Here is a 24,771-nt window from a genome sequence, read left to right as displayed (position 1 = left end):
GTGCTGAATATGCGCGTCAATATGCTCCAATGACATCCAACTATTTTGCTTCGTTCACCCGTTCGATAGAACGTAGAGGGAGCAAGCCTAAAATATCAATGAATGGTACAATAGATGTGATGTATTGAGTCTACTTAATCATCCCCATCCAATGCGATTTCCCACTTGCTTCATTGCGTCTTCCACAACCGAAACCTCTCCTATTTCGCCTGGCCCTGGTGCAAATATCTGCTGGCTGCTGTGGTGCGACCATGCGTCCCTCAGTCAGTAAGTCAGTAAGTCCCGATTTCCCTGCCAGGGCGAAAGCCGTGTTGACTTTGTTCACAAATCAATGGGTGCGGCCGCCTCATGGGTGCTGAAACAATCAGCGAACAGTGTGACTGCCATTACGGTATCCTCCATTATCCAGGTCAAGCCATGACACACGCATATGAGCTATTAAGAGACGAACCCCTGATTCATGCATTATTAATACAAACCATCCCTTCATCTGTTAGACTCAACGAGGCATGTATCCTGAAAAGTCGTAAATCCCATTAGAGTTCTGCAGTCCCGAGTTCCACTCTAGGAACTGGTTCTGCCCGTTGGAAGCCAATGTTGGCGCATACATGCCTATCCCGCCCGGCGATGTTCCTGTCTCGGCATTGCCTTCGCTGTAGGCCCAGAGTTGTGTTGCCATGTCTGGCGTCACGCCACTCACCATCGGCATAAAATCAGCCTGCTGATCGAATACCGTGGGCTGTTGTGGTATCTGCTGCTGATGCTGCTGCTGCTGCTGCTGGTGAAGCAAGGGCGACAGCCTCTGCTGCGGAGAAGGAGAGCCTGCGAGACCAAATCCAGAGGCAGGCTGTTGCTCCATAAGAGGCTGTAGCGGCCTTGGCGGTACCGAGCTCCTGGACTCCGACGAGGTAGAAGATACCCGTCTGACGGTTTTCACGCTGTCCGAGTGGCCCAGTAATCCCTGTCCATCAAAGACGCCCCCGGGAAAGACGGTGACAGACTGGCTGTCCTCGGAGCCCTCGTCGACATCCACGCCCGAGTCCGGACGGGGGACAGTGCGGGTCAGGTGACGTGGAGCCAAGAAGCGGGAGGGAGATGGTTCGTTCTTCCGGTTACTCCTGTTGGAGTAGGGCATCGTTTGGGCGTTGGTGATGCACTGCTCGATGACCTGGATGAACTGGTTACGATAGATATTGCCAATGGTTTCCAGTGCCTGTTGGGTCATGCCCTTGTTCCGGAGGCTGTCTTCGACGTCTTTGAGGCTGTTCATGAATTGGGCTTGCAGCTCAAAGTGCTCGATGACGGGACAGAAGTCTAAATAGGATCAGTATAGGAAGGCTGCAGCAGATTGAGAATGTGGCGCTCACCGAAATGCTGGACCTTGTAGTCATCATCGTCAGGGAACAACAGGTTCCAGATCTCCTTCCACTGCACTTCAGGGGTCATGCCGCTTGCTCGCTTTCTGCTCAGCAGCTTCGTCATCGTGGGCCCATCGATCCCTGACTCGGGGTCATGATCGGAGACGTCGCACATCTGCTCTTTGGGTAGACGTTGGTGGTCTCTGAGGTCCTTCTTGCTAGGGAAGTCCCGGTTGCAGCGGTCACACATGAAAGACGACGGGTCGTTGCGCTTGTGCTGCTTGACAATGTGTTGCCTGTGAAGAGGGGTTAGGTCGCGCTCAGCGAACGTCATTAGACAGGTAGTGTGTCCTTACCTCAACTCGGCGAACTTTGGGAAGTAGGTCATGGCGCAGGAGTGGTGCTCTCTGACGTTGAACCGATGCGGGTTCCTCTTCCGAAAGGGACAGCTGAGGCGCAGGTTCTCTTCTACTTCCCTGGGGGTTGGCCTCGCTCGTTTGAAGGGCACGCTGGAGTCGCCGTCGTCGTCGGTCAAGTCGTCGCCGTCATCATCCCCTTCTAGGCGGCTTGCGTCGCCCTTTTTCCGTTTCCCGTTCTGAGAGCCCCGACCAGATCCCGATCTTCGAGCCACAGGCACCGAGCCATTGGACGAGGTTGATGTCGTGTGTGTCAACTGCGTCGTCGTGACAGGAAACCCGGTGAAGGCGAACCTGCCGATGTCCTGTATGAACCTAAAGACAAAATGGCGAAGGAATGACGGCGGCATGTTGACTTCGTCGAGCTCGACGCCGTACGTCACCTGGAGGACATAATCAAGAACGGCGTCAGCCTCCTCGTTGGAGAAGTCAATCGGCGTTGGCGTCGCGGGTTCCCAGGCCCGCGAAAGACGATCGGAGCCCGAGTCAAAGCTCAACCGTTCGTTTAGTGGCTGGCGGGGAACAGCCGGCTCACGGTGTGACTCGAAGTCTTCTTCCGGCGTCGGCGGCCTTGAACCCCCCGTCAGTCAGCGCGGCATTCGATGAAGTGCGATTGTCTGAAAGGCTTACCTGGGCGTCCCCGCTGTGTGCTGCATGTCATTCTGCCCATCATCCTCCGGCTCGACGACATCCATGAGCGGCATTGGGTCCTCGTCCTTGTGCGGGTGCCCAATGCAGATGGACTCCGGATATGCCGGAAACCTCTCTTCGTGGATGGAGTTCACAAAGGTCGAGCCAGAATCGCAAGACTCCCGGTACCTATGACCGTTCGTGCCGGACTTGGATGCTAGAAAGGGGGTAGGCAAGCGCTCCGGCCCGTCGATGTCAGGCGTGGTGGCCCTCGTGAAAGTCGAAGAGGTGGGAGACATGGGCATAGAGCAGGTTGTCGCAGAGTCCGGGACATGGGTCGAGCTCATGGTCGAAGAAGTCGGCGACCGATCGCGAAACGTCTTGGCGAATGTGCTCGAGATGATTTTCAGGCCCTCGGGACATTTTGTCTGTTGATGTTGCGGTTGCGATAAGCGGAAGTGGTGTTCAAAGGGCGAGTGAATGACCTCTTCGATCTTGGCCTGCGTGGCAATGGTCGAGTCGCGATGACGCGGCTCCCGAGGTCGAATTGGAATCTCAACTGTAAATGGCCGCTCGTCCTCCATCGTGACTGTTGTCTTGTCTACCTACTAAAGCAGACGAGTAGGTAGGCAGATAGGTGAAGGTGGCCGAAGCACTTCTGTGCAGACTTGCTGGGATGGTTCGAGTGAAAAAGTCCAGATGTCACTCGTACTCGCTGCCGGGCTGCCCTTGGACGTCCTCAAATGCCCTGTATCCGAGATCCCTCTCTCTCTGTCTCTTTCTCTGTGTTTCCCGTCCCGTCAATTACTTATCGTCGATATTATGGCGATGAAATCAAATGATTCAAAAGAGAGTGTTGAAAGAAGGCAAAACGGCCAGGAGACCGTGGGCCACACTCGAGAAATGGGACAAGTCCATCGTCCCCTTCGCTCATTGCTGTTGCCTTCACGGGCTCAGCCCCCCAGGCTATGCGGAGTAGAATGCGAACCATCTCAGCATAAACAAGGGTGGGCGGCGTCCAGAAATGTGATTGGATCATGACGACGACCGTTGTTGGTGCAAGAAACAAGTTTCTGTCATTGGACAATGGGGGCACGGTGGGCGAGGATGCCTCGCCTATTTCTGGCGCGCAGCTTGCAGCAGACCGGCATGACCCCTTCAGTTGCATTTGACGAGCTGATTTGCTCGTGGCAGGTGCCTGTTCCGTGTCTGTGACAACATTGCCAGGCAGAAACATTGTTTCTGTCTGCTGGGTCATGTTACAGAGAGACTCGGGATAAGCCGAGGACGGAGCCCGAAGTGACGTACCTGACTAACATCCATAGCAGAAGATTAGCATGCTGGTCTCAGGGCCGTCCAGGGGTCAAATAATCCTGGCGCTGGCACCATATCAGTGCGCGATCCGTCCGCCAAAACCGGCCTCAGCCCTACGAAGATGACTTACGTCCAACACACTGCGGTCCCGTTGATGCACGCCATCGCAGCCCCGGGGCAGGAAGCCACTTAGTCACCCATATGAACCTGAAGCGTTCCAGCTTCAGTTGAGATATTGAGTAAACATGGGTCATACGGTTGCCCTGTCGCAGGCCGGTCATCGGCCGGCCGAGAACGCCGTGTCATTGGATAATGATAACAGTTGGTCAACGGCGCATGCGGAGCGCATCGTCTTTTTGATGAAGCCGAGTTGATGTCAATGAGATGCCAGCCAGTTTGACCTCTTTCAAGCCTGCTCCGCGACTCGATGCGGCTACATCTCGAGCCATTTCGGGGTTTCAATTAGGATAGATAGGTGATGGAATATAAAGAGGCAAGGCGCGCGTGGACAAGATAGAGAGAAACATACAAGTCACATGCTCTCAGCCCATCATTCGCTATAGCCCATCAATCGCTACACTCTTGATCCGTCGAAAGCCCAGTTGCGTACAAAGTATCAATCACGACAGTTGCAAGCCCCTCAAAGACTTGTTTAGCTGCCCCACCACGACTCAGTCGAAACTCCTACAACTCAGCATAGGTCTCGTCCAGCTGAACAACCTTGACGGCAAGCATGTCGCATTCCAAAGGCAGCTCCGGCCAAAGCGCCTTGGCTTGTTCCAATCTGTAAGTGAAAGTCCCGTTTCCCAGTCTCCAAGCGACGGCACTGACGAAACCAACCGATAGGCCTCCTCAAAACGTCCCCTACAGCGTCGATCGGTACATGAGCGAGTCATCTTCCTGGACGTCGCTCAGCCATAGGATTGGCACTTCCCACACAGCATCTAACGACCCGTTGCAATTAGACCTCGATGGGCTGTTACGGGAAGCCCATCAAAAGTCCAATATAACCAAGAGCTGATTGTCGAGGAACTAAAGGGGTCTAAGAAATTGTATAACACCGCATGTTGACATGTTGAAGGAGATACGCCAAGACCAAAGCGGTCGCTCTGGTCATAGACTCACAGCTCTATGTTGAAGGTCTGACAGCCTTGCTGGATGCAGATGACGACACAAAGTCTTGGTATAGACTATGCAGAAGCGATTGTGCCTCGAACTCAAGTTTGATTCGATGATGCGAAGAGGAGGAGGGCAGACACAGCCGATACTTGTATACCATCTACGAAATAATATTGTGCAAAGGCGACGGGATGTCTTGGTTAGTGAGATGGTTGGCCATCTCGCACGGGTGTGTAGGCTACTGTGTGTAATATATATGTACGATGAAGCTTATGTGCTGGTGACCAATGGCCAAATATGTACCATGAAGACTCAAGGAAACTATCCTCCACCCTTGTCCGCAAACTCTTCTTTCACTTATAATAAAAGTTGCTTGCGAGATAGAGCATCAACTGTTTACGTGAAAAGCTCAACAGCATCGAAGATCTAATGGGTGGTTAGCATCAAGCTGCCTGGCATTGTTGAACCTGATGGAGAGAACTTACGACACTGGGGCTCAGGTAAGTGTCACCGCTGCTGCCGGAGATGACAGAGATGGTGATTGTGTTGGCACCAGCAACAAGCGTGCCAGCAGGGATACTGACGTCGTAGACCTCGCCAAGACCGCGGTAAGCGCCACGAGTGACGCCACGAGAGTCAATCTTGGTGGGCGCAGCGGGGGACGGGCCGCTCCAACTGTTCACCTTGGCCTGGGGACGACCGCTGGCGAAGGCAAGAGTGGTGGCGATGCGGAGGGTGGCAGCACCAGGGGCAGAGGCGAGGTTGAACTTGATGGTGACAGGGTTGTTCACGGCGGTGAAGATGGCCATGGGGAAATCGCTGGCGGAGGAGGAGCCAACGGTGTATGTCAATGGTCCCCAGCTGCTCATGCGGCTGTCGGAGGGGTGCATACGGAGCTGCTTGTCGGCGTTGCGGAAGCCGGTGGGCTGGCCGTCGTACTCCCCAATCTTCCACAGGCTGGTGTGGGAGGTCAGGCCGCTAGCGATGTTGGCGGTGGTGGCCTTGCCGGCAGTGACGGTGACGGAAGTGGTGGCGACCTTGAACTCGGTCTGGTAGAGGACCATGGTGTAGGTGCCGGGCTTCATCGCTGGCGAGGTGAAGGCGCCGCTGGAGGAGGCGTAGGTCCAGTACTGGGCGTTGGCGTTGTACCAGTGGACAACACGCTGGAAGCTGCCGGAGATGCCCGAGGCGGTGCCAGTGACGGTGCCACGACCAGACTTGGCAACGTAGCCCTTGAGGCCGAGCTCGCTGTAGAAGTCGTAGTTGAAGTCGGTGTTCTTGGGAATGCCGGAGCGGGAGAAGGACTGGACGTAAGGGCCGTGCAGACCCATACGGTAGGCCTCGGTCTGGGCGTGGTTGCTGTTCATGTAGTTGTATAGGTTGGTGGAGTCGCCGGCGTTGTTGGTGTTGATATCGCGGAAAAAGGGGCCGCCGGACGACAGCTCGAAGCCGGTCTTGGGCTCGACGGACACGCAGACATGGATCTCCTCGGGGCTGGTGCCGTAGACGCAGCGGACCTTGTCATCGATGAAGCGCTCGCTCGAGTAGAACTTGGATCGCGTCTGGCCGCCGACGACGAAGACGTCGGAGCCCTCGACAGTGGAGCTGGAGCCGGCGGTGGTGGAGGCAGAGCCGAAGGGGTATTCGCTGGGGAGGATGTCTTTGTTGAGACGCGAGATCCAGCGGAGCTCGCCGATAGAGGGCTCAGCAGTGATGTAGGTAGCCAAGTAGATGTTGGCCTCGCCCTCCTTGACGATGAGGTAGTGCGTCAGAGTCGATGTAGTGCAGGTCACCTTGATAACCTTGCCGGTGCTGGCGGTGATGGTGGTAGCCTCGACGGTGGCGGTACCGAGGCCGGAGCTGATGTGGCTGCCCTTGCTCGCGTACTGGAGTTCATTGCCGCGGTACTTGATGGAGTTGATGTCGCAGCTGGACTTGGAGACTTGGAAGACGAGGGAGTTGGATGAGCCGGCATCGACAACGAAGTTGCTGCCAGAAGTGGTAACGCCAAAAGCGGCCAGGGCAGAGGAGGCGAAGGAGAGAATGGAGAAGAAGAGAACCTGAATAAGGGTGTTGAGCGCCATTTTGGGCTGCAAGGGGCTACCTTTTGCCTTGCGGACTAGAAAGAGTGTAAGAGGACAAAGTTGGGAAAAGGCCAAGCAGCATAAGGGGACATCAAAAGAGCCTCTTCTCTGTTTCTGAAAACGCGGATGATCGACTTTATTATGAAAAAAGACCAACAACATGCTGTCCGGGCTTGGCACTTGGCAGACGGCGCGGCCCAGATCGGAGGCAACCAGAGTACATACAACTCCCACCCACTCTCTGAATCTTTTCCGGAATTTCCATCGCGGGATTCTCTGAGCGCCCGTCGGCTGGAGAGGTTACCTCGGGGAAGGGGTCTTGGTGAGGTGTGATGGGTCGTTGATTGGCGGAATCATTGTTTCATGGCCCGGAGACAAGGGTCTCCTCGTTCGTGGCTGCGCGAAATAGATCACGAAGGGGCAGAAGAATATCTCTGTAGAGGAAGGGGGAAAAGGGTGAGCGACAGGGCCCTCGACAGCCCGCAGACCGAAACCAGGGTGCCGTCCGTCTTGAGTTCCGCTCCGGAGCGGGTGGAGGATGGACAGGGTCACAAGGGGAAGAGGGAGGCATGATTGATGGGAATTCGGGCTGACTTGGTAGGAACGAACCCGCTGCATCCGCCATACCATGACGTTGGCGTAGCATTGGCATGGTTGTGATTGTCTCTGGCCTTTGCTCGATTGGACGGCAGATCTGGAAATAAGCATTCGAGGTTGCAGTGGCACTCAGAGGCGGCAGCTTGCTCTCGCAGGAATGATGGCACGGGGTAAGAGGGTTTGCAAGACGCCGTGATCCTACTTGCGAGCTCAGGCTATCGATGGCAAACCAAGGCCCCGCAGGACGCGTTCGTCCGAGAGAGATGTCGCAATAACCTGGCCGCCTTTCCAAAGAAGAGGAGAGCCAGAAGAACATGAAGGAAGGCAGAAAGGGGTGCCGGTGACGCTGGACCGCTGGACAAGAGGAGACCAACGGCAGGGTATGCCTGCGGCGACAAATCCGAACGAGCTGGCAAAGAGAATGTTCAGATGAACAGCGCGTGCGAAAAACCAGATGAACGCTGCTAGTCCCGGCTTCCCGGGGCATTCTACCCCAGATTTGAACCGGCACAAGGTGCAGGTGGCTTTGACTCAGGTGCAGCAGCAACGGCAGATGACTTTTTTTGCGGAGACGAGACTTCGGGGTATCATTGCTGCTGAGGTTACATGGGTTCATTACAAAAATGAGTGTTTGGGCGTCACATGAAGCTTGAAAAGCTTGACAAGACGGCAAACCGGCAAGTTAGCTTACAGTTCAATATAAAGATGCAGGACGCGCAGCCTGGCTATGTAATGAGGGGTTGCGAGTTTTATTTTTGCTCATGCTGTCAAGGATTGATAACCTTTCCCATGCCCTGTGTGTGTGTGTGTGTGTGTGTCCATTTCGCAAAGATCCGAAGGCAAGGAGGAGCCGGATGATACAATACAGTAACGCAGGGTAGGCCAGACGAGAGCCTTCAATTCAAGCCCTTCGCATCAGAATCGTTGGCGGCTGGAGCCCATTTCTCATAAGCTCATTCCGTTTTTCGCTGCAACGGTGTTAGTCAAAGAGAAGCAATAGAACCCGCAAAGAGATGTCCAATATCCGCTTTATTGTCTGGGGTTCTCAGGGGCAAAATAATCGGCGATGGTGGGCTTCGGTGGACAGCGCAGCGTGGGTGTGGGTGTGTGTGGTGTGGGTGCGGTGGCGGGCTTAATCGCCGAACTGGCGCAAGGGCCTCGGGGCTCATTCTCAAGGATCTCGTTCAGGAAGGTTGGTTGTCGTCGGGCCCCGCGATAGAGTGCAAAATTGGACAATGCGTCGACTTGTTTGCGTGCTCAACAATAGCCTGAACGAAACAACAAGGGAAACGGAGCCACTGGCCTTTCCTTTCTATGCGAGAATATATGCCGGAGGAAGAAAAGGGAATTGCTCCAGGAGACGCGCAGGGGAAACCAGCCCCACCGCCGAGCCTCCGTGTTCATCTGGCCAGGTAGTTAGGTACCTGGGCGCCTTCAGCGTATCACGTTGGAAAGCTGGTGCTGGTGCAAGTACCGCACAGTACCCTTCCTCCATAGCCCAGGTACCTACCGTGGGATGGGGTGACCAGGTGCAGTCCTAGGCAGATACACCTTGTCAGACTAAGGTTTCCGCTAATCTCAATCTGTCTAAGCTCTCTCCTGTCGAGTCCAACGCATCGGACTTTGCATCATGTGAGCCACTTTATCCAACGACACGCTACTTCTTTTGAGTTAGCGCTGTGTCCCCGGTCTAGCTACGCATCTATCTACCTGCCCACCAGCCAGCCTTCCGCTCATCGGCCATCCCCCGACGGAAATATCACGGTCGTCCGAACTCAACAATCCACAACTTCGACCACCGCCGTCCCTTTGCAATTTCGCCTGCAACACGGAGCATTCCACGATAGCACCGCCGCCTCCCGCGCAATAGAGACCGACGCCTTGGATGCTTTTGCCTGTTGAGACTCACCCTCTTGACCGACACCAGCCATCTCTCGTTCCCGGTCCTGAGCCCAGTGCTTGAGACCTTCTGGAGAGTAGCAGCTCACTGCAATATGCCCCTATTTTCAGACATATGGATGGGGAGCTTCAGTGATGGCTGATGTATTTGTATTCAAATTTAGTAGGTGACCCTGGCGACAGAGTGTAGGGATCTTTTCTTCTGGAGCCTTGAGCCTCAACTGGGCGGTCTTGGCAGCGTAGCGCCAAGTTGCACCATAAATCCTCCCCGGTCCGTCTGGCATGTAGCCTTTGGTGGCTTCTTCTCATCCGCACCTGGAAAATGTTGACGTTGATCCGTTTGCTGCCTGCGTAGAAGGAAAGATTAACGTGTTCTACCCATCCGCGACCGCTCTTCGTGACAATCCTCTTCGATCTTGCGAAAGCAGGCTGGGTTATCGAGGCCTTTCCTAGTGGTCACGTAGGTAATAATTTCGATCCTTACTGGTGGCCGCGTGTGATCCCGTTCGAGAACTATGTGGTGGCAATTTCAGCCCGCCCTTGAAGCATGTGCATTGCATACACACCCTTTTGGTTTTTCGTCTCTGAAGTCCGGGAAGTGTAGCTCCTCTGACCAAGAGAGATGAACAGCCGACGTATATGTATAGGACGTGTCATTCCACCTGCACAGCCTCCGCCAGAGGAGCTTGCCACTAACCGCAGCTCGCTGACACCTGACCTTGACAACCTAATGGGCCACTCCCCGGCGCATAAGGATGATTCGGGATCTCTTTTCTTCAATCGTATATTTACGGGCCACGTTTACGTCTTAAGTCGTCTTCGATTGCCCTTTCGGTGTTATTAGAAATTTCTACTTCATGGCTTCTGCTCTTACCCACTGGTCATAATTCATGAACCCGAGTCCTTAACCCAAAAGCCAGCAGTCTTTCTTTTCGCCCCGTCAGAGTTGTTTCGGCAAGAACTGAAATCAGCCGAAAACGAGCCGTTTCTTGCGTCGAGCTTCATGGCCCATTCTTCAACGGGTTGTCGCTTTCGTTGATGAAGCACCTGTCCAGCTGTACTTCAGTGATAGATGAATTGGCATGCTCAGTGGTTCAAGGGTGATCGCGGAATACGGGTTGCAATGGCTTACACCGAGACTGTTCGAACCGAACAGATGGTTAACAACATTGAATCGATGATGTCACATTGGGCTGACAAGGCCCCGGACATGAGAGCTCACCTCTCAGACCACAGAAGTAAATGCGAATAACATCCGGTGGCAGCGTGAGCACTAGGGGTTTCGATAAAGAGGAATACATCCGGTTTTGGGCTCCCACTAAACAATTCTTTCTTGCTAGGGCCTCATAATTACCACAAGCACACGGAACGAAGCCCATCCGTCCAACGGGCCTCCCTTTGTCCAATTCGCTGCTGATGGCCTCTCACCGATGAAGTCAAATGACAGGTGCCGGCAAAGGTATGATCCGAGTGCAGAGCCCAACTGGAACGGGACAGCCTCGGGGCCGACAAAACCTGTTCTTACTTTGATTGGGTTGTAGACTTGCCGTGGAGAGATTCCAGTAGTATGAGCCAATGAACAAGGCAACGACCTGGAGCTGCCACGACGCTCACAGTCCCCGGGATTCGGATCATCGACTTAGACTATCCGGAAACCCCCCCATCCGGGTCTTGAACGGCCTCCACCAGCCAATAACACGGAAGGTATTTGAAAAAAAGAGACAAGTCATTACCCCAATTTGGATATCATTTTCTCCGGATCAGGGCAGTCCCGACGCTAGTGCCTGGCAGTTCACTAGCTTTGAACTCTTGGGAAAAGCTAGTGCCAAGGCTTGACGAGGCAATCATTTCCATTTCGGTATGAGCTGGCAAACGTTCATCCATCTTTGACTAACAGCAAATGCAGACATGCGCTGTTAGACTGAAGATGACCTTGTTTGGGCGAGTGGTCATCCGAGAAACTTGACCTAGCCCTCACAGTACTTATATGCTGAGCATTGCTCGCTCTCGATAAGAAGAAAACGACACCACAGTTGTTATTACTTCACCATACCTATGAGCAGCATTCAAATCTCTGCTGAAGTGCCTCAATAAAATGTACTACAAGATAATTGCCGCCGTCTTGGCCGGAGTCGGTGTTGCCGTTGCTCAGCGTCCGACTGACACATCCATCTGCGACTACTACACGACAGCATTGCTGAAGAACAACACGGCCGAAAACCAATACACCCTACTCAACCTTTTGGTCAACACTGTTGTTATTGGAAACTGTGAGATGCCCTCAGAAAATGTGTCAAAAACTCGACTAATCCTTCCCAAACTAGACACGATGCCCAACGTGGGGGTGAAGGTGCCCGGAATTCTGGCATCAGGCACGTACAACGGCGCAGAAGTTAACCTCCTCCCTTATTTCAATGGCCAGCTTGCCTCCTCAAACAGGGGTGGCAGCTCTGGCGTGTCCGTCAACTTCCTGGACGGTGGTGGCGCAGCACCTTTGATGAAGAACATGCCTGCGAACGACGACAAGTCCAAGCAATAGTGAGTGTTTCCGGCTGTGTATTACTTGAGAGTCTTTAGCCAGATGAGAAACTAACCAACACACTCTCGCTTGAAGCTTTCTCCTTACCCACCTTTACCAATTCTTTGGTGCTCTTCTCGGCTGCTCCCAGTATGGGATGACCGGATTCCCCCGATACGCCGGCTTTGCGTCCATGTATGAGGTTCACAAGTTCATGGATCTTGACGAAAACGAGCTGGGCTACTTCATCCAGCAGGTTGCCCTTGCCGGTGCTTCCTTTGGTGTAGCCCAGAACGACCTCGAGGCCGTCGGTATGGCGCTGAACCAGCTCTTTGGCCTGCGCTGTAGCCCTGCTACTACGGCCATCCCAGAGCAGGGCTCTCAATTGCAGGCTATCTGCATTGCTGACAGCTGTCCCATCTCTCCTAATTCTACATGTGCCAGCTACCAACCGGCGGTTGCGCCCAAGAATGCAACAGGAGTCGAGACAAACGCCACCATGACTGGATCAAACCCAACTGCGACAACAACCCCGAGCACGATACCGACAGCTGGTGCAGCTACTCAGAGTATCAGCTTGGCATTTATCATTGGGCTTATTGCCTGTCTTGTTTGAAAGGCACTGTGTTTCCATGTTTGACAGAGGGACTTGTTTTCTTGAGGTTCAGATTGGATCCATTTTGTAAGCAGGAGATCGTTCGTAAGCCTTGTATTGTTTTGTAGCTTATCATGTTGGAGCTTTTGTCTGAATAGTTCCCACCGACCCTTTAGGACCTAAACTCGTAAAACGCCAGCCCAGAAAGAACTCTTCATTAGAGCCAAATCCCAAGCTACAGAATCATCCTTCGATTCATATCTCCAATGTAATTCAGACCTTACCAAGCCTTTGAGTGCTTGCAACCGCAGTCAGCCCGGGAGACGTCACCTAAGCCGTTCTCCAAGCCTTCGCCCTGATCATCATCGCCTTGGGCGTCGTCCTGACCATTTACCTGGCCATTGTCCAAGCCATTGTCCTGGTAATTGTTACTGGACCAGGCGTAGTCGTCAAGGGATTGAAAGACGAAGCTCATGTACAGTCGCGCACAGTGACGTGTGTTTAGCTGAGTGAAGACTTTGTAGAGGGAAGAAGCCTCCCACTCCGCCACAGTCTGCTCAGGCTCAAAGCCCTTGGAGAGCACATACTCGCGGAAATGGAGGGCACCCTCCTCACAGTCGTGCGTGTATGGGACGATGGTTTTCAGCTCTGTGCCCTTCTCAATAATGTAGTTCATGAAAAATTCCTGGAAGACATCAGAGTCCCATTTCAGGTGCCCCATGACGACATTAAGAGCGGCGCAAGAGAGAGCAGTATCCTCCATGTCACCCTTGACTCGGCCGATCTCGGGGCCCAGATCATCAGCATCCCTGCCGCACAAAACATGTCAGCCTAGGTTGTTCCACTTAACAAAAGAAGGACAACAGGAAAAGAAAAGAAAGAGACACAAGCATGACAAAGGAATGTGACTACTCACAAGATTAGAAGACGCTTAATGGCCTGGATGACCTTGCCGTTCTTTTGGAGCAGCTTTTCGTTGTGCTTGATCATGGAAGCGTTCTGCTTGGTGACTTTCTTGTTCAGAAACCTCATACTGCCAAGTCTCTGAAATATGATTTTGCGGATCCCGCTAGTAGCATTCTCATGATCGTTAGTCACTAGAAAGCTATCTGTCAGTCTGCTGTTTGTCAAGCTGGTGAGTGGTGTCAGGAGGAAATGGCTTACTGAAGTTGGCGACGGCGTTAGTATTGACGACCATCTTGGCGTTGCCGACCACGACAAAGCCGTCCACCATCTCAGTGTCACTCTCCATCTTTATTGAGGCCGTGATGGAGAATCTGTTTGGTTCTGGCTGAGCAGGAAAAGTGTTTGTGAAGTGGAATTGCTGGCACAGAGCTTGAAGGTGAAGGAGGTGAGAAGAAATCAGTGCCACTCTGTGGAAAGAACTGATGAAGGCTTCTGAAACCCACTGAGATGGAAAAGGAAAAGAAAACGGGGGAAACCCGTAGGCAAAGAGGTTTTTAGGGAAGGTACGTTCCTGCCTGATTGAGGTAAACGATAGTGCCGGTAAGTATGAAATTGTCAATCGCTCGCTAGTAGCGTCATATTACAGGTATTCAACAGTCAACGCCAACATCAAGACTAGCAAGAGCCAGGTAGAGCCATATTCTCCAAAGAAAACAATCGCCTTCTCAGCTTCATGTTAAGAATAAATAGGTAACATCATATGTAAGACAATTTTTCAAAGTAAGTAATATTATTGGATTTAGTGTCACAACAGCATTTCCTTCAAGTGGTAGCAATACTGGGGTAAGCTAAAGTCTAGAGAAGTTTCAATATAACCAAAGCTGAAAGCAAATTTGCCCACTCTAACACTTAGCTTAAACCTATCCCAATTGAACAAGTTAAGTGTGTTGGGCTGTGAAGGAGTGAAGGCTAGGCAGTCGTCTCAGCCAGATGTTGACATCATTTAGACCCTCATGGCTTGTATTGTATATGCAGCCAACCTGTGGCCATTACCTACTTAGATGGAAGTGCTTGAAACCTGCCAAGCACTTCCGTACTGATTCCAACTTTATATCGCCACAAAGAAGCATCTCTCGATTGGAAAAGAGCTACATAAAAACGTCAGCATCTCTTCAGTTACACCCGAAACAACGTCCGACGGCCGGCGGACATAGTAGCACCGAGCCTGCCGATATTTTCAATAGTCCGACGCGTGAAACACCATCTCTTCTCGAGCTGTCAGACGGAGCAGTCGCTTGACTCGGTCGGGACAGGCTTGTACGACCATGTGCTGACCGGTGCAGCCACTAAGGCGTAATTATCCCCCGAGTGTTGACGTCACGAATAGTCTAGACTCTGGGGTAGTTTCTCGTAAACCCCGAATGGGATGTCGGACTGCGGACCAGACGCAGTACCGAGCTTGTTAACCGCGACGCCATCGGCTGGGTTCTCTCCAATCTTATAGATAGCCTTTCAGTGCAGCAGGCCTTGGGGAATATCGACAGCAATTAGTCAAGGCGCACACCAAGGCAAATCAAAGCACAGTCGCCAAAAAAATCCGCACAATCTTATCCCAGTATTTTCCCCTCTTGCGTACGTCTTAGCACACATGTCTTCTCTCAAAGTTCTCATCTCGGGCGGGGGCGTCGGCGGGCCGGCCCTTGCATTCTGGTTATCGAAACTCGGCCACGATGTGACCATCCTCGAGCGGTCTTCTAGCTTGCGAGTCCAAGGCCAGCAAATCGACATTCGCGGCCAGGGAGTCGAAGTGATCCGTCGCATGGGCCTGGAGCACTTGATCCGCGATAAAGGTGTCAATGAGGCCGGCATCACCTTTGTCGACAGGAAAGGAAATCCGCAAGCGACTTTTGAAGCAAATAAGACGGGCATCGGCAGGCAGTCGTTTACGTCCGAGTTCGAGATCATGCGCGGTGACCTTGTCCGGATCCTTTTCCAAAAGACGAAAGAACTTGGCGTCAAGTACATCTTTGGCACCACCATTGAGTCTTTCGAGCAGGACTCGGACTCGGTCACGGCTCATCTGTCAGATGGCACCACGGACACTTTCGACCTCCTCGTCGGAGCAGATGGCCAGAGTTCCAAGACCCGAAGGCTGATGCTCGGTACCGGCGCGAAGGATCCATTTTACTCTCTCGGTATGCACATGGCGTTTTATACCATCCCGAGGTGGAAGACGGACACCAATTACGCCACTGTCTGCATCTTCCTTGGGAAACGAATGATGATGACGAGAAACGACAACCCGGAGACGACCCAGGCTTACCTTGCCGTCTGCCCAACTGACGAGAAGACCGAGAAGCTGCTCACAGACGCCGAGAACAGCCGTGACACGAACCAGCAGAAACAGGTTTGGTCGGAGCTGTTCAGGGGGGCTGGGTGGCAGTCGGATCGCTTCATCGACGCTCTACAGGACGATGGCGTATCGAACAACTTCTACAGCGTGCACGTTGGGCAGATCCGGATGGACAAGTGCTACAACAATCGCGTGGTGCTCGTAGGCGATGCAGGGTACGCACCGAGCCCTCTCACCGGCCGCGGAACAACCTGCGCGTTCGTTGGGGCGTACGTCCTGGCAGGGGAGATCTCGAAGCACTGCTCGGCGTCTTCGGGCAAGGCGGCCGATGGAGTGCCGGGTGCCCTCGAGGCCTTCAACGAGCAAATCCTAGCATTGACGAAATCGGTCCAGAACATTTCGATAAAGCCGTCTAAGCTCTACCCCAACTCTCAATGGATCATCACCATCTTGTACAAGATTTTGTGGTTGGTGACGGCGCTGAGGATCGACAAGATTCTTCAGAGGCTCCAATCGGACGATGTCGAAGGCTGGAAGCTCCCCGATTATCCTGGGCTCTCTTATGAGAAGGGTAAAGAAAGTCACAAGGGGACGAAGTGAGGTACCAGAAACAGGCAACAGATTGATGCGGCTATGAATGGTTACGAGCTCTGGGCTATAGCGTTGTTTCGAGTTCGAGGTCACCCGCTTCTCTTATCCAGTTGTCCGTTGGGGGAATCTACGTTCTTACACGACTCAGCAGTCATTGAGTGTTTTCATAATTACGTATGTGTACATGGCTCAAAGAAAAGTTATCTAAAAATTGGCCATGACTGTTCACCGAATCAGTAACATTAATCAATCAATGAGTGTTGTGTAGTGCTGACACAGGACCCTACCACATCTACTTTGCCTACAAGATACCGGGCTAAGTACGACTGCAACTTGGAGACACCGGAGCATCAAAGTGATGACATCTTCTAATTTCCACGGGATTTCCTTCACCGAATGGACTAGAGTGACTGGAATTGCGGAGAAGTGAGACGTCCGATTTGGTTAGACATGGATTGAGGCAGTTGAGATCTCATTGGCCGCATTTCAGCGTTGAACATGGCTCCCCAGATGCTCCGACTTCACTTTAGGTACCCTTTTGCCTTGAATGCCCGCTCAAGAATCTCACGAATGACCTTCTCCTTCCTAAGGTTGTACTCCATGACAGTTTCCCCAAGTGAATTGCTAACTTGCGCAGCCTCCATCTTGGTCCTTGCATACAACTCCCTGTCGTCGTCATGGGCGATAAGCCACTCCTTCATGATCACATGTCTCACTAGCTCCGCGGTCCCCTTCTTGAAAACGTGTAAGTTGCAGTTGTACGGCTCGTGCATGGCGAAGAAGCGGTGCTCATGCCACTCCGGCTCGCGGACGAGGAACTGGAACCCCGCCTTCTCCAGCGCGGGCGCGTAGGCGTCTTCGTCCGAGGGATCTGAAACGGTGACATCGACGTCAATGACGGCCTTGGCCGGCAGGTTCGGCACTGAAGTCGAGCCTACGTGGGTCACGGCCAGAGCGACTGGGCCGAGGGCGTCATTGATGCGAGTCCGTATCTCCTCAAATTGGGCTGGCCACGCGGGGTCTGGTGGCTCAATGGACAATGCAGGCTTGAACTTGCGTGTAGAGATACGTTGGATGATTGAAGGGTCGAATTCATAGTGTTCCAGGATGTCTTCTATGGAGCAAGACATGTTCCCAATGAGATCGTCGAGGGCCAATAATTTCAGCTTGTGGGGAAAGGCTCGACACGAGGAAGAAGACTGAAATATTCTCAGTGATGAACAGAGTTGATTCTAGATGGAGTCTATTCGTGTACAGAGTTTTCGAAATTCAAATCCAGCCCTTCTTTGTGGTTATGAACCCGAGGTCGTCGCCGACCAAGCTGCGTCCGTCTACTGCTACCGGCGTGAGTCATTCGGCCAGGCTGTGGCCTGCAATGAGTACAATGCATGTGCCTGCAGCTGGCTGATTCCGTGAGTGATTGGATGTATGATCCTTGCAAACCATAGAATGCTATTTTGATCTAGGGGTCCTCAAGATCAACAAAACGATATGCCCAAAATGCGCACCAGACAAAGGTGACCCCGCAAAAGAAGAAGCTAACGAGGTAGAATATGGCCGCCTGGCCGAGTCAGCAGAGATTCGGAATACCCTCAACCTAGGGGGAGAGGGAGGAATTGTACAACACGCACCTTGCTTGCTCCAACCCATCCCTGCCCGTCATACAACGGCGCGCAGACGTAGACCGTCAACCCGCCAAGGAAGCAAATCGCCGAGTACGCCATCAGCATCATGGGCGCCTGCCACGTGAAGATCATGTTCCACCGCAGCTCGACGAACGGCATCTCCTTGGGGAACCAGCCGCCCTTCTCCTTGATCTTGATGGCGCGGATCTGCGGGATGGGCGGCAGCTCTTCGAGCGGTGAGTGCACGGGCTCGACCTTCCTGCTGCGGCGGATGTAGAGGATCATGGCGAGCTCTTTGTCGACGTTGCGCGGCTTCGGCGACCGGTGGAGCGTCTGGAAGATAAACTGTTCCGAGGCGGCGAGGAGGATGGAGAAGAGCGAGAAGGAGATGCTGGCGTGCCAAAACGCCGGGCTGAGCCAGTGCAGCGAGTCGGGCGGCGGCCAAGAGAAGCAGCCGATGACGGCGGCCGAAATCAAGGTGCTCTAAGGTTCGCACGACGGGGTCAGTTTCCGGGAGGAACAACCTGGAGTAGGAATGAGAGAGAGAGAGAGAGAGTTTTGTGAAAGCGCTGGAACCTACTGCGACTTGCACGAGCTGGAACTCGCTCAGCTTCCGATCCCTCCATCGCTTGAGTTGGGCTGATATCTCCTCGTCATCCTCGCGATCCTCCACGGCTTTCGCGATGGCCAAGATGGGCAGCAACGTGTTTTGCTGGTAGAAGCGATTGTATGGGAGTGTCAGGATGCCGGTGGCAATGTGGGCGAGCTTGCTGCTGATGGTTACAGCAATGATCTGTTTATACGTACGGCACGTAAGTAAGTGCATGCAAATGTAGTGGGCCATGGGGTGTGATTCAATCGTACTGCAATTCTCAGGCCACGGTCGCTCTTGGGTACTCCGGGAACATTGGTAAGTCCCTTTTCCTTGTCCATTTTGCTCTGCATTTTCGTTTCATGAGATACGGGAATCTCCAGCCGTACAGGCAAACCCGCTGAATATATACATTGTTTCAATTTAGCAGGCAGCTGGCAGTCAGGCCATGTGCGAAATCTACACAAAGAAGCAGATGACTGACTGGCTGCCTACCCGTGACCGCGACGTCCCCCCACACCCTCCAACAGGTGATGGTGCCCCTCAAAGACTCCCAAGTCACCATGTCTCAGGCCCAGTAGCCTTGCGACCACCACCCGTCGGCTAGCCTAGCGTCGACTGACCATTCACTGCCTCGACTCGGTCATGGCGCAGGGCGAAATGCGCATGATCCTTGCTCTTCGGCCGGACCTCTGCATGTCGGGATGCAACTCGTAGCCGCTTGGATGTGGCGGATGGGGAGTGGCGGGGTGAAGGGAGGCAAGGTCGTCGTAGCTCCCGTGTGCATCTAAATACGATGTGAACCCATGCTCGTGGGCAGGCTGATATGAGGTGTTCAGCCCTTCTTGATCTCGGCTTGGAACTTCACCGCCCATTCGGAAAACTCGTCTTTCTCCCCGGCCCATGGTGACTTCAGCAACTCAGAAAGGGCAACGATCTCGTTGAAGCAGAGATCCATGACCCGGTCAATCTCGTCAGGTGAGAGCTCGTAAAATGCGCCAGCGAGCTCGTCAAACATGTGGGGCAACTTCCTGAGAATGCGCATCGCCTCGTCGAGTCGCTTAGGAACATTGGAGTTCTCAGAAGGAAGCGAGGGAAGAGTCTTCAACCGTCTCTTTACGATGGCTTGGTAGAGAAGCGTGGTCAGTCTCAGACGCTTCAGGCAAGACTCGAGGCGATTGCGGATATTGTCGGGGTCGTCGCGAGGGATCGTTCCTTGACCAGACATCATGTCGTCAATCATCTCTTGGGTCGAAGGCATCATGGAACCCAGCGCAGAATCGTGATCCAAACCGTCCGTGTCGTTGTCGTCGTCATCGTCGTCGTCGGGCTCCTCCTCGCCCCACTCCTTGAGTTCCTCCATGACATCCTTCAAAGTCGCTCTAAATTCCTCGACTTTCTTGATAAAGCATCCACCAACGCCGCCGTTGGAGAACTGCATCAAATCATCGCAGGCGGACCAGATGACACCCGTGGAGGCCATGCTGCCCTTGCCCGCAGCTCCCGCAGAACCCGACTTTTGCGCCGCCGAAAGGATCTTGCCATCCCTAGGGATCTTTTCCACCAGCCCCCTAAGCTCCTTCAATACAGTGTAGCACTTCCATGCCAGATCTTTCCGGACAGTCGAGGTGTAGCGTTCCGCGTCGCATGCCTGGGCGGCTGTGGCGACACCGGGAATCGGCCCGCTGACGAGCTCGCGCAAGACTTTGATAATGGCGGAGGGTGTGAAGGGCTCGTTGATGATGAGGACAGAAATCTTGGTTGAGTGCGCCTTAATAAGCGAGGCCGAATCACGGGCCAAGGGGAAGGTGTCGACGGAGGAGGTGTCGGTCTGCTGAGGAGTGTCTTTGCCGCCGTTGATGGCCAGAAGCACCGTCTCGAGCTGTTGGATGAGGGTCACGGTCGTGTCGGTCAGCGCATTCAGGGCCACGGGCGTAGTTCCGGCGGCTGAAGAAGCCATGTTGATTGTCACCGGATCGCTCGTCTGGTGAACAGTTGTTGCCCAGCTGTCGTTGACAAAAAATCGGCTGCAATGTCGATTTCCAAGATGGTCAACCCAAGGAGTAAGAAATTGAGTGTAGCAAAAATTAGGTGGTTTGCCCCGCGATTTGGAGGGGTAAGGTACGTACTGTACCCGTACCGTTCTCCTCACGCCTTCCCGCCTGTTCAGTGCCCTGTGCTCCTCTCTTTCAGACGCTGGAGGAGCAGTGGGTAGGACAGGGATATAAGCACGTGACTCTAATCCATGCAGAAGCCGCCAGCCGCCAGCCGCCCCGAATCCACTCCCTAAGTGTCGCCAGCTCCGACTTCCCTGTCAACAAAAACCCACCTAAAGCGTTTTGGGTGAGCTGGAAGTTCCACGAAGCGAAGTACGAATACGGACGGACAGTGGTACCTTGGACCTTCCTCTCTTCGTACCTCGCCTTTCCAACACTTCAGACTTCCACTCCAGAATTGGATCTGGGCAGCTTCACCACCACACCAAAATCCCACAACCCCAATCTCGCCCTGCCCTTACCCGTTGATGAGAGTTCATACCCCCTGAACACCCATCAAGATGCGTCAAAGCTACAGCTTGGTGCTTGTTGGCACCTTCCTGTGTGCTGCTGCACCTGTCTCGGCCACTAGCTTGCCGAGAGGTGTTGGCCCTGAATGTGAGTAGCTACCTACCTACCTACCTACCTATCTACAAGAGCTCCCTTAGTCTTCAATGTTGCACTGACTGGTATTGGTGTTTGTTTTCTTTGTTGGAGTTGTTGCTGCCCTTGACTTGCGACCAATTGAGCTCGGTCTTTGTTTTGCTGTCTGCGATCTGTCACTAACACGATTTCTTTGCAGTTGCCAAGTTCTTCGAGGCCAAGGAGACCTTCTCTTGCATCGGCCACCCTGAGGTGAAGCTTAGCATCAAGCAAGTCAACGACAACTCCTGCGACTGCCCCGATGGCTCTGATGAGCCCGGCACTGCGGCCTGTGCCTATCTCGACCCCCTCTCCCCCCCGCAGCCCTTTGCCGGTTCCCTGACTGGCACCACCAACACCACCAATGCCCTGCCTGGCTTCTGGTGCGCCAACGGCGGCCACATCGGCACCTACGTCCCCTTCACATTCGTCAACGACGGCCACTGCGACTACGACGTCTGCTGCGACGGCACCGAGGAGTACAGCGGTGTTGGAGGCGTCAAGTGCGAGAACAAGTGCGCCGAGATCGGCAAGGAGTACCGCCGCATTGAGGCCGCTCGTACCGACGCCATCGACAAGGCGGCTAAGAGACGCAAGACGATGGCCAAGGAGTCTCGCGAGCTTCGCCGCCGCGTCGAGACCAAGGTCAACACTCTCAAGGACGAGGTCAAGGGTCTCGAGACCCGCAAAGATGAGCTTGAACAGAAGCTTCACGAGATCGAGCGTTCAGAGAAGGGCAAGGTCGTCAAGGGCGAGGGCTCTGGTGGAAAGCTCGGCACCTTGCTGAGCCTGGCTAAGACTCGCGTGACCGAGCTTCGCGAGACCCTCGAGGACGTCGTTGCTCACCGAGACGAGCTCCAGAACAAGGTTAAGGAGCTCGAGGGCATTCTCAGCCGCTTCAAGGAGGAGTACAACCCCAACTTCAACGACGAGGGTGTCAAGCGCGCCGTCAAGGGCTGGGAGGACTACGCCGCCAACCTCGCCAACGAGGCACTTCCCGATGGCCTCGAGGCTGATATCAAGGAGGTCCTTGTCGAGGACTCCGAGACCTCGGGCATCAACTGGAAGGAGTTTGAGGAGGACGAGGTCTCCGACACCGACATCCGTATGTGAGCCCCTGGATCGTTCTTGCGCGCCTGACTAACCAATCTCAGTCTACAACTTCGAGGCCTACCTCCCTGACGCAGTCCGCGAGTTCGTCCATGGAAAGCTCCTCTCCCTACGGGTGTGGATGATCGAGAACGGCCTTATCGCTGATAACAATCAGGCCGGCGCCGAGTCTCGCCTCGTCAAGGCTGCCCGCGAGGCCTTCAACTCGGCCAACAGCGATCTGCTGGACAAGAAGCGCCAGCTGGAGACCGAGGAGAAGGACCTTGAGAAGGACTACGGTATCGACGATATCTTCCGTGTGCTGAAGAACAAGTGCGTCAGCACCGAGCTCGGCGAGTACGAGTACGAGCTTTGCTGGATGGATAAGACCAACCAGAAGTCTAAGAAGGGTGGCGGCAACACCAACATGGGCAACTTCGTCCGTATCGACAAGGAGATGGCAGACGACGAGGAGCGCATCGACGGCAAGAGCCTTGGCCAGGGCCTCCGTATGGTTCTTCGCTACGAGAACGGCCAGGGTTGCTGGAATGGCCCGCAGAGACGCACCGACGTCTGGCTCGCCTGCAGCGAGACGGAGGAGCTTTGGAAGGTCTCGGAGTCGGAGAAGTGCGTCTACAAGATGGAGGTCGGCACACCCGCCGCCTGCGACGAGCTGCTTGAGCCTCCCAAGCCCAAGGGCAAGGATGAGTTGTAGAGAAACATGGAACAAAGATATGCATGGGGCGTGCACAAAGAATTGGCATCTGGGGTCTGCTTAGATTGGCGTAAGGGTCGTCTGACTTGGGCCAGGTAGAACCAAGTAGAAAGGCTTGCATTAAGAATCGCAAGAACGTCGTATTTCGCTCTTTCCATTTTGCTGCTCACAAAATGCCCGAGGTGCCCGCCATTTGGGAATCCCGTTGGTATGAGGATCTAGGGTATCATTTGATATAGTTAATATTTTACAGTTGGCTGCCAGGGCCGAGGCTGGAATCGGCGTTGACATTACTGGTCAACCCCTCGACGACGCCATCTTCCTCCGCTTGCTTAGCTCCTCCTGCTCAGCCATTACCTTGGCTGTTAATGACGCGGCCATGGCATTGTTGATGCCGCTGATCCTCCCGGATGCTTCCTTGGCAGACTTTGGGGCAACGGCATCTTCTGTCGCTCTCTTCTTGCCTGTCTTATCGCCCTCTTGAACCCCCTCATCGGCCTTGCGCTTCTTCTTCTTGTCCTTCTTGTCCTTCTTGAGGCTGTGTGCAAGTCCCGCGGCCTTCAAATCATCCATCCTCTGCACCAGCTTCTTGAGATCGCTTTCCTCGGTCGGCAGGATAGGCACCGCATTCTCGCTTTTAAACTCTTCGCTACACTCGGGACACCTCAGCTCCTGGATTTCCTTGATGGCAATTTCGGCGAACACATGGCCGCAAGGCACAATGTAGACCGCTTTGACGGAAGGACCCAACTCCTTCAAGGAAATGGGGCAGGCCCAGATGTCCTTCTTGGTGCCGGGCGGGGTGTATCGGTGGAACTTGAGCCTAACGATGTCGCGAAGCGACTTGATGCCGGTGGCCGCAAGTGTGAGCTCTTGGGAATCGGGGTTGGACGGCGGCGACGACTCGGTGTTGTCGTCGGAGGGCATCAGGCCTTGAAGGATGGACTCGTAGTTGTAGAGGCGCCCGCGCCAGTCGGAGACGACATTGTCCCTGTCGAGGGGCTGACTCGTAATGGGATCGTTGTTCCAGGCGTGGCCGAGGGACTCTAGGGCGTTTGCTTTCAGTTCGCTGACGCTGAGAGCGCGGGCGGCTTCTTTGACGAGCTCGCGGCGTTTGGGAATGGATCCTCCGTCGTTACCCATGGCTCGCGATAAAGGAGAAGGTAGAGTTCGGAATCGGAATGGTGTCTATAGGAATGGCGTCTAAATCCTAAGAAAAGTGGACTGGCTGAGTGTCGTGAATGGATCTGTGATGGTTAACGTTTTTGGTCTGGATTAATCGGAAGTGTTGAGATGCGATGCGACGCAAGAAATCGACCAACTGCGCGGTCCCCGTGTTTGAGTGTCATAGTTCACCCACCTTGCCGATAAGATAAGGAGGGACTTGCCGGTTAGGAATGAGGAGCTGCAGGGGTAGCATCAGACGGGAGGGGAGGTCAGCAACGAGGCGTCCCCTCTACTGGAGGCGGTGGCGGCTGAAGCTCGTCGGGTTAGGAACCGCATGCCATAGTGGAGACTTGACAGGACAGTGTAGATAGTCTGGAGACAACATTGGGGTGCTTGCTTGAGTGCAGCAAGATCGACCGTGCGGACACGGTATACATCCGTACCTCACCCACATTTTTGCGCCGTTGCTCCCACGGGTGACCCTCCATTCCATCCACTGTCGCACTTTCCGTCACTGCAGACCTG

At 54.0% G+C, this 24,771-nt stretch overlaps 10 protein-coding genes across 10 annotated transcripts; 3 read left to right on the top strand and 7 right to left on the bottom strand.

Annotated features, from left to right (window-relative positions):
• Nucleotides 1-118: 118 nt before the first annotated feature.
• On the bottom strand, nucleotides 119-3,287 carry CDEST_11813 (Putative Zinc finger C2H2-type). Its single transcript, XM_062927969.1, has 4 exons — nucleotides 2,405-3,287; nucleotides 1,715-2,344; nucleotides 1,368-1,654; nucleotides 119-1,314 (listed from the first exon to the last, which is right to left on the bottom strand). Exons 1-4 carry the CDS (start codon nucleotides 2,986-2,988, stop codon nucleotides 500-502), a joined length of 2,316 nt encoding a protein of 771 aa, XP_062784020.1. The 5' UTR covers nucleotides 2,989-3,287; the 3' UTR covers nucleotides 119-499.
• Nucleotides 3,288-4,895: 1,608 nt separating this feature from the next.
• On the bottom strand, nucleotides 4,896-7,097 carry CDEST_11812 (Putative Galactose-binding-like domain superfamily, galactose mutarotase-like domain superfamily). The gene is made up of 2 exons (XM_062927968.1): nucleotides 5,323-7,097; nucleotides 4,896-5,263 (listed from the first exon to the last, which is right to left on the bottom strand). The coding sequence occupies exons 1-2, from the start codon at nucleotides 7,081-7,083 to the stop codon at nucleotides 5,234-5,236; spliced, it is 1,791 nt and encodes a 596-aa protein (XP_062784019.1). The 5' UTR covers nucleotides 7,084-7,097; the 3' UTR covers nucleotides 4,896-5,233.
• Nucleotides 7,098-11,290: 4,193 nt separating this feature from the next.
• On the top strand, nucleotides 11,291-12,847 carry CDEST_11811 (uncharacterized protein). The gene is made up of 3 exons (XM_062927967.1): nucleotides 11,291-11,687; nucleotides 11,742-11,955; nucleotides 12,032-12,847. The coding sequence occupies exons 1-3, from the start codon at nucleotides 11,513-11,515 to the stop codon at nucleotides 12,549-12,551; spliced, it is 909 nt and encodes a 302-aa protein (XP_062784018.1). The 5' UTR covers nucleotides 11,291-11,512; the 3' UTR covers nucleotides 12,552-12,847.
• On the bottom strand, nucleotides 12,811-13,782 carry CDEST_11810 (uncharacterized protein; the record flags this gene model as incomplete). The annotated part of the gene is made up of 3 exons (XM_062927966.1): nucleotides 12,811-13,339; nucleotides 13,447-13,627; nucleotides 13,695-13,782. 3 exons carry the CDS (start codon nucleotides 13,780-13,782, stop codon nucleotides 12,811-12,813), a joined length of 798 nt encoding a protein of 265 aa, XP_062784017.1.
• A 1,129-nt stretch (nucleotides 13,783-14,911) lies between these two features.
• Nucleotides 14,912-16,603, top strand: CDEST_11809 (Putative FAD-binding domain, FAD/NAD(P)-binding domain superfamily). Its single transcript, XM_062927965.1, has one exon. It carries the CDS (start codon nucleotides 15,085-15,087, stop codon nucleotides 16,387-16,389), a length of 1,305 nt encoding a protein of 434 aa, XP_062784016.1. The 5' UTR covers nucleotides 14,912-15,084; the 3' UTR covers nucleotides 16,390-16,603.
• A 181-nt stretch (nucleotides 16,604-16,784) lies between these two features.
• CDEST_11808 (Putative grpB/Dephospho-CoA kinase, Nucleotidyltransferase superfamily) lies at nucleotides 16,785-17,560 on the bottom strand. The gene has a single exon (XM_062927964.1). The coding sequence runs from the start codon at nucleotides 17,508-17,510 to the stop codon at nucleotides 16,902-16,904; it is 609 nt and encodes a 202-aa protein (XP_062784015.1). The 5' UTR covers nucleotides 17,511-17,560; the 3' UTR covers nucleotides 16,785-16,901.
• Nucleotide 17,561: 1 nt separating this feature from the next.
• On the bottom strand, nucleotides 17,562-19,108 carry CDEST_11807 (uncharacterized protein). The gene is made up of 4 exons (XM_062927963.1): nucleotides 18,870-19,108; nucleotides 18,586-18,798; nucleotides 18,012-18,488; nucleotides 17,562-17,941 (listed from the first exon to the last, which is right to left on the bottom strand). Exons 1-4 carry the CDS (start codon nucleotides 18,948-18,950, stop codon nucleotides 17,843-17,845), a joined length of 870 nt encoding a protein of 289 aa, XP_062784014.1. The 5' UTR covers nucleotides 18,951-19,108; the 3' UTR covers nucleotides 17,562-17,842.
• Nucleotides 19,109-19,111: 3 nt separating this feature from the next.
• Nucleotides 19,112-20,671, bottom strand: CDEST_11806 (Putative cyclin-D1-binding protein). The gene has a single exon (XM_062927962.1). It carries the CDS (start codon nucleotides 20,555-20,557, stop codon nucleotides 19,433-19,435), a length of 1,125 nt encoding a protein of 374 aa, XP_062784013.1. The 5' UTR covers nucleotides 20,558-20,671; the 3' UTR covers nucleotides 19,112-19,432.
• A 155-nt stretch (nucleotides 20,672-20,826) lies between these two features.
• On the top strand, nucleotides 20,827-24,389 carry CDEST_11805 (Putative mannose-6-phosphate receptor binding domain superfamily, glucosidase II beta subunit). The gene is made up of 3 exons (XM_062927961.1): nucleotides 20,827-21,251; nucleotides 21,436-22,380; nucleotides 22,430-24,389. The coding sequence occupies exons 1-3, from the start codon at nucleotides 21,155-21,157 to the stop codon at nucleotides 23,077-23,079; spliced, it is 1,692 nt and encodes a 563-aa protein (XP_062784012.1). The 5' UTR covers nucleotides 20,827-21,154; the 3' UTR covers nucleotides 23,080-24,389.
• CDEST_11804 (Putative replication termination factor 2, Zinc finger, RING/FYVE/PHD-type) lies at nucleotides 23,293-24,389 on the bottom strand. The gene has a single exon (XM_062927960.1). It carries the CDS (start codon nucleotides 24,220-24,222, stop codon nucleotides 23,377-23,379), a length of 846 nt encoding a protein of 281 aa, XP_062784011.1. The 5' UTR covers nucleotides 24,223-24,389; the 3' UTR covers nucleotides 23,293-23,376.
• Nucleotides 24,390-24,771: the final 382 nt, after the last annotated feature.

This window comes from Colletotrichum destructivum, chromosome 7 (genome assembly GCF_034447905.1).
Source record: "Colletotrichum destructivum chromosome 7, complete sequence".
Lineage (NCBI taxonomy): Eukaryota > Fungi > Ascomycota > Sordariomycetes > Glomerellales > Glomerellaceae > Colletotrichum > Colletotrichum destructivum.
This window is presented reverse-complemented; position numbering and strand designations above follow the sequence as displayed.